Raw genomic sequence first — 7,853 nt, 5'->3', positions numbered from 1 at the left:
CCTTACGGGCTGTGACCCCTGGGTATGGAGGCCCAGTAGTCTGGGGCGTCCTTTGGGCGCAACTTTTCTCTCCCCCTGAATTTTTTTCCATTTTTCTGTGTGACTTTCCTGAGCCTACAGGAGTCTCCTTGTGAGCTCCTGTATTCGCTTGGGGGGTGGGCACTAACTTACCGTCCCTCGCACTAGGCAGGTTCGGCGGTAGGAAGGTGTCTTACATATAACTCCGATCCCTTAGTCGGTACTGGAGAACACAACCAGGCTTCCGCTAAGGGGGGGTGAGGACGCTTAACTGAAAGACTTGTTTTTTTTTATCCTCTCTTAGCTATTGGGAATAGGTTGAAACAATAGTTAAGGGAAAGGTAGTCCTGTCAGGACAATGGGCTTTGGCCCAGGGTTCGGACCTGGTCCGACACCCAGTATGATTGATACCCCGGCTACCCTTCCTCCTCCCCAAGGAGGAGGGGCGACTCCAAAACTCTCTATGACAAATTTTACCACTAAAGGAACCCCGACCAATGACATATTGATATCCCTCCACAGAACGCAAGGTGCGTGAACATTCGATGCGTAAATGAAAATCAATCCCTGCAGAATGTCAACCCCTTTATCATTAAGAAGGTCCTTGATGGTCAAGTGGAAGGCAGTTTTGATTTTGTCCGTAAATTGCGAGATGGCAGCCTCCTTGTGAAAGTGCAATTTAAGTCACAGATTAATGATTTACTTAAACTGACGCAGATTTATGACATTACCCTTACAGATATTTGTTGGCCCAAATACCTGTAAGGGAGTAATCTTTCACAGGGATTTGAGGACAATGGAAGAAAGCGAAATTCTTAATGCCATGAATGACCAAAACGTAGTAGACGTAAATTGCATGACCAGGAAGGATGGGAATGCGCGAACAAAGACCGGATTGTGTTTCTTGACCTTTTCTTCACCAAAAATTCCAAGTACTGTCAAAATCGGATATGAGATTGTTCAAGTACGACCTTACATTCAAAATCCAATGCGGTGTAATAGATGCCAAAAATTTGGACACACCTCATTAAGATGCAATGATAAAGACACTAACAAATTCACTTGCGGTAAATGTACTGGAGATCATGATACCACTGAATGCACGGAAAAGACACTCAAGTGTGCTAACTGTAGAGGTCCCCATCAGTCAGGCTCTGCTGAATGCAGTAGCCTGAAGAAGGAGACTGAGACATTAGCATACATGAGAGAGCACGATGTTAGCTACCGTGAGGCCAAAAAGAAAGTTGAAGGTTTGACAAGCAAACCCAATACTTCTTACGCCTCAGCAGTAACTAACAATGTTTCCAGTGCAATCAGTGTTAGTCAGCAGCTCGCAGTTAAAGACCAGGAAATTTCCGAATTAAAAGAAACAGTAAAGGACTTGATGAATCAGATTAAAGAACTGAATAAAACAATTAAAGAAATTGCTGAATCAACCCAGCAAAAACAGCATCTTAAGGAGGACGATACCAAATCACAATCCGGATCGCTTCTTCTAGTCCAGGCGACCCCTACTAGGACTTCGCCTGGTTTTTGGTCTACTCGTAAGGGTAGATCATCTTCCGCCGGGCGCATTCCTAGCGGAGGGGAGCAGGCCATGGAGGCTACTGTCTCCAAAAATTCTAGAGAGAGGCCCTCGGGAAGCGAGGGAGAGGAGGAGGCGCCTCCCTCCCAAAAAAATAAAATAAAAACCGGCGGACAAGGCACTTCCAAACCCCATAAAACGTAATCCACGCGTATACCATTATACAATGGAACTGTCGAAGTCTTAGATCAAAATTAAACTCCCTTAGATTATTAGCCTCGTCCTATGCTCCCGATATTATCGTACTACAAGAAAGCCATTTAAACGACCAAGTCTCTGACGAGGTCGTATCGCTAAGAAACTACCATTTTTGTAGAAAAGACCGAGAGGGAAGGGGTGGAGGCGGAGTCGCCATGTACATCCACCAGAACCTCCCTTTCACTGAAGTGACGATTAATTCTACTTTGGAACACGTCGCATGCAAAGTAAAATTCAATAACACGTATCTGACTTTATGCTCAGTTTATTGTCCACCTGATAAAATGGTAATCTATGATGAGCTTTTTGCTATTCAGGACAGTCTGCCAAACAATAAATTAATTCTAGGTGATTTTAATGCTTGTCATACATCATGGGGTTCCCTGCGGGTGAATGGTAGAGGTGAGCAAGTAGTTAAGTTGATCAACGACTCTGATCTGGTCCTTCTAAATGATGGTAGTCCAACGCGAGTGGACGATAATACCGGTAATTTGAGCTTTATTGACCTATCTCTGGTCTCTTCAACACTAGCAGCCAAGTGCCTGTGGCACACCATTGACGACTCGTTGGGAAGCGATCACCTTCCTATTTGTATTAAATATTCATACGACACCACAAGGACGCCTTCAGCACCCAAATTTAACGTAAAAAGAGCAGATTGGGTCGCCTTCACAAGGAGCGTCAAGCTCGAAGTTGTTGGAGAAACCATTGATGATAAAGTAAACAGTGTTCAAAATTGTATTATAAATGCAGCAATGGCAACCATCCCTAAGACTTCGACAGATAGCGTACAGGTTTTTCCAAAAAAACATCACAAATGAGAACTTTCGCAACTACAAACAAGCGAGAGATAGGGCTTGAAGAACAATTAGACAAGCCAAAAGAGACTCCTGGCGAAGCTTTGTCTCTACGATTAACAGCAATACCAGCATTGCAAAGGTTTGGTCCACTGTCAACAAAATCAATAAAAAAAGAACATCATTAAAAATAAGAAACATCACTCATGAGGGAAATGAATATGATTCACCTAGAGACATTGCTAACATAATCGCCAGGCAGTTCTCTTATACAAGCAGCTCGGAAAACTACAATCCTGCTTTCCTGAACACCAAGGAAGCATCCGAGCTGCAACCAATTCACTTTGCCACAGGAGATGACCTTGATTGCAATAAAGACCTTACAATGGATGAGCTTGTCCGAGCCCTAGAAGCCTGTAGAGGAACATCCCCAGGCCCCGATGAGATTCGATATGAGATGATGAAGCATCTTAATCATGATGACATGATTAAGTTGCTAGAAGTGTACAATGATATTTGGAAAAGCCAGACTTTTCCAAATTCATGGCACTTCGCCCACATCATTCCCATATTGAAAGGAGGGGGAAATCCCAAATCCGCTATATCTTACCGCCCAATTGCGTTGACAAGTTGCTTATGCAAGGTCATGGAAAGAATTGTTAATAGTAGGCTATTGCATTTTTTAAATACCAGGAATTTACTAGTTGACGAGCAGTGCGGCTTCCGAAAGGGACGTCAAACTCTCGATCAACTAGTAAAACTGGAGTCATATTCATGAGGCATTTGCCAAAAAACATTTTTTGATTTCAGTATTTTTAGATATAGAAAAAGCCTACGACGACATGGCGACATGGCCTACTCAGAAAACTTTATGCTTTCGGATTACGTGGAAACTTGCCTTGTTTTATCCAAAATTTCATATCTAACAGAACGTTTTCTGTCAAATTATTTTCTGACAATGTCACTTTCTCGGACATTTTTGTCCAGGCAAACGGGGTCCCACAAGGAAGTGTCTTGTCACCAACATTATTTTTATGTATGATTAATGACATTTTACCAGCTCCTCCTCGGAATCTTAAATACTCACTGTATGCTGATGACTGTGCATTATGGCACTCCAGCAGTAATGCAGAGTTCTCGGCAAATCAGATCCAATTGGCACTGGATATGATTCATAACTAGGGCCTCCAGTGGGGTTTTAAGTTTTCCATAAGAAAGAGTATTGGAGTGGTCTTTACACATAGGAGAAAGCCCAACATCAGGCTAACTCTAGACAACCACCCAATACCTATTCAAAATTCAGCTAGATTTCTTGGTCTACTCTTTGATAGTAGATTAAATTGGAAAGACCACATTGGTCAGTTAAAGAATAAATGTCAAAAAGCACTCAATTTATTAAAGTGCATTTCTGGACACAAATGGGGAGCTGATAGAAAGTCTTTACTGATGTTATATAAATCCCTGATTAGATCTAAAGTAGATTATGGGTCAATCGTGTATGGCTCGGCAACGAGCTCAACTCTGAAAGGTTTGAATGTTGTACAGAATGCTTGTTTACGTGTCTGTCTTGGAGCCCTTAAGTGCACTCGCATCGAGCGCCTAGAGGTAGAGTCGGGAGTACCTCCCCTCCGTCTCAGATGCGGCCAGCTTGCGCTGACTTACACCGCGAAAATAGCCAGGCAGCCCCAACATCCTAACAAGGATGTTTTGCGCTGGCAATTAGACCCACAGCACCGCGGTGGAAAGCCTCTGTGCAATAGACTCCATGACCTCACAGATAAAGTCGGTATAGATCTCTCTACTATCGATACCGTGGTTCATTCAAATATAGCGCCGTGGGAAACACCCAATTTTACCATTGTGGTAGACTGGCTACCATCAGTCAAAGCCACGGTACCGGAGGCGGAGGTACGCCAGCGGTTCAGAGAGATCATTATTAAACATCTTTCCTTTTTTCATTTGTATACCAACGGGTCCAAGACAGACGAGTGTGTGGGTGCACCCACGCGGGTGTATGGTCGACTGAATGTCAGTTGAGATTTCGATTGCCGAATCATACATCGATTTTTCTTGCTGAACTTTTTGCAATAGACAAAGCCTTAGATTTCACCCTATCGACGACCCACGATAGAATAGTCATTTTTTCAGACTCATTAAGTTCAATTAAAGCTATTAAATCCTTAGAAACTACCAAAAATGAATTACAGGGTAATATCATTCGTAAATTACATAGTGCCAATAAATCAATCAAGATATGGGTACCTGGACACTCGGGTATCCATGGCATTGAACAGGCTGACAAATTAGCCGGGTTGACTGGTGATCTGGAGCCTGGCATTGTCCGCACAGATCTCAGGTGTTTTGTCTCTTTTATAAAAGCAAAAATCCATCTCCTGTGGCAGAGTGAGTGGACCGACCTCACCATAACCAACAAAAACAAAGAAGTGATTGAAATGTGGGACACAGCCCACAGAAAAAATAGAAGGGATGAGGTGGTGCTGGCCCGAATCAGGGTCAATGCCACACGACTTACCCACCTCACTCCCTATATTGAAAAAACATTCCCTCCACAGTGTGACCACTGTAATAGACACCAATCAGTGGCACACATATTATTATCATGTCAAAAATACCAAAACCAAAGACAAAAAATAAAAAACTATATACAGATTAAAAATTTAGAATTCAATATAAAAAATTTACTATCAGACAATGAAAAAATTATTAAAAAAGTAATCACTTTTCTAAAGGAGACAAAACTTTATGACCTTTTATAGATTGATAAAATAAAATGGAATCATTGGCTTAATAACCTTGGCCTGTGCCGCTGGTTGATAGCCAATAAATCCAACAAGCAAGCATGTTTCGGCAGCAGATGGCTTCTTGCAGATGAGCCTAGCTCGGCAACAGCACTGCTCACAACCTGTGCCCTTTTGGCACTTGTTGTCTTTCTTTTTGGAATTTTATTGTAAATTTTATTATCATTGTTTTACAAGGGTTGCGGCAATAGACAAATTCATGGCCAGGCCAAGGAAAAGACTTTGAATATAGAAGGAGGAGAGACCTTTTGTGTTTTGAATATATATGATAATAATAAACTATGATCGGAACTATTGATTTTATATCTTTCAAGACCTAATTGGTAAAACTTAAAATAAGAATGTTTGCCTGACTCTAGCTACGCCTGCTCGGCAATGTCCTGTGTAGGAACTCTTTCTTTCCACATACAAACTGACATACACTCATACACATAAATAACATACATTTTACACGTCTTCGACTGTCTCGCACATACACGGGTGCTGATCCCTTATCAGCTGGTGGCAGCCTACCCCTACACAGGACAGGATTCACGTTACCTTGGATTCAATCGGGAATTTACTTTGGGGCAAGGGAATATCTTCTGATGAATCACTACAAGGTGACTTGGGCCCTCCAGCAAGTTTTACGCATCTCTTGCGTATGTTTTATCATTTTCAAGGGTATGTGATTATATTGCATATTGCCCTAGCGTATTCGCTGGCGACCACAGCGAAACTCTAAATCGCTTTACGGACCCTCATCAGGCGGACTGACATCAGGTCGCCAGCTGTCAACATGGCTCCCGTTGCCATTTCGGTGTCCCTGGATTCTGATCCGGCAAATGACAAAATGGACTGCACTAACGGAACTCCGATGAATAATGAGGGAACAGGCATGAAGGGATTCAGAAAAGACAGCACGAGTGACAACTCCAGTGACTCGGAAAGCGAATTTGAAAGAAAGGACAAAAAAAATGAAGGACGACGATATGGAAGTCAACAAGGCAGCTCTCGTGGAGGAGGTCAGTGACAGTGGGAAGGGCAGGAAGAGACTGTTATTCCCAGAATCCTGCGAAATGTCCTTCATTAAAAAACTAGAGTGGGCAATGGAACTTGGACAAGAACATTGCCATTTTGAGCCGCTGCTAAAGGAAGCGAAAGGAAGACCGTATCTTACGGTAAATGACGAGGAAGCGGAGCAGTTCCTGACATCTCAGGGATATAAGGGGACAGTGCTGGTTGTCCCACAGAAAGGGGAAAAAATGACGAAGGTCATTATATTTCAGTACCCCTTAGAATTAGACCCAGACTTTCTCCTCTGCGACGAGAGGATTGTTTGGGTGAAAAGGCACGCGCCACGAGGCGAGGAGCGATGTCAGCTATCTGCCCTCATGAAAGGAGAAGTCCCGAAGAAGGTCTTCATATCTGGGGCGGGGTACAGGAGGGTGGCGCCGTATGTGGAGCCACCAGTCCTGTGCCTCAAGTGTAGCAGATGGGGACACAAGTCGTGGACCTGTCAGCAGGACGCCAGGTGCAGGTTCTGCGACAGGACGCATGACTCCAGGCTTTGCAGAGAAAAAATAGAAAAAGGAGAGAGGGTGAAACCTTGCTGCTGCAATTGCGGAGGCTCGCACAATGCTGGGGCTCTGTCATGCAAGGCGAGGCCAAAGGTGGAACTTAATTCCTCGGCTTCCCGTAAAGAAACCGAGGAAAAGGCAAGAGGACTGACCACCAGACGATCTGTACAGGAGAGTATTCCTGTACCGCCCCCCAATGCTTGGTTGCAAGGCCCACCGCGAGGACTGCAACTCCAGGAAGATGACCGGAATGCCATGAACAAACAAATCAACGGCCAGACGACAGAAGACACTGCAGCTCAGGAAACGACGAGGGACAGTGATGCAGATTCTCCAGTAAAAGAGATATCTGCAATTGCTGGAATGCTGCATACATTAATGCAGAGGATGGATGCAATTGAAAAAAAAAATTGCGATAGTGATGGATAGTGCTGTAACAGACATCAAGAAGGGAGTGGAGGCTGAGGAAGAAGCTCCCGAGCAAGAAATCCCAAAGAAAGACAACAGTGTTTTGGTGGCTGAGAAAAACACAGAAAGTAAAATTACGATCAAGGGAAAAGAAAGGAAAATAATTCCAAGTGTAGTGGAAGGAACAACATCAACGACCTTCAGGTCATTGTTACTTAAATGCAAAGACGCTGAAAAGGATAAACTTCTTAGAAAGTGGGAGTTAGTTCAGGAAGAGTGGGCAAACATCCAGGAACTGTTTGCCAAATATAAGGAAACCATAAAGGTCTGATGGAGTGTGGTCCACTATTTCGTGTTGAAAAATGACATAGACGTAATTTGTCTCCAGGAAACTAGGGACACCAAAAGGTGACACTCTTAAACTCAATGGTTGTAGAGCATATCATCTTAATTCCGGAGACCGGACACG

The 7,853-nt window shown here is 43.5% G+C and overlaps 1 protein-coding gene across 1 annotated transcript; it reads left to right on the top strand.

Annotated features, from left to right (window-relative positions):
- Positions 1–6,242: 6,242 nt before the first annotated feature.
- LOC147468618 (uncharacterized) lies at positions 6,243–7,634 on the top strand. The gene has a single exon (XM_086553114.1). It carries the CDS (start codon positions 6,374–6,376, stop codon positions 7,403–7,405), a length of 1,032 nt encoding a protein of 343 aa, XP_086409240.1. The 5' UTR covers positions 6,243–6,373; the 3' UTR covers positions 7,406–7,634.
- Positions 7,635–7,853: the final 219 nt, after the last annotated feature.

Source organism: Penaeus japonicus, unplaced genomic scaffold (assembly GCF_977035675.1).
Source record: "Penaeus japonicus unplaced genomic scaffold, GWHDUDI00000001_assembly GWHDUDI00000027, whole genome shotgun sequence".
Lineage (NCBI taxonomy): Eukaryota > Metazoa > Arthropoda > Malacostraca > Decapoda > Penaeidae > Penaeus > Penaeus japonicus.
Note: the sequence above shows the minus strand (reverse complement) of the source record. Positions and strands in the feature narration are given on the sequence as shown.

What these genes read in the sequence shown, in the direction of transcription:
- LOC147468618 (XM_086553114.1), top strand. Translation starts at nt 6,374, where the DNA reads ATGAAGGACGACGATATGGAAGTCAACAAGGCAGCTCTCGTGGAGGAG.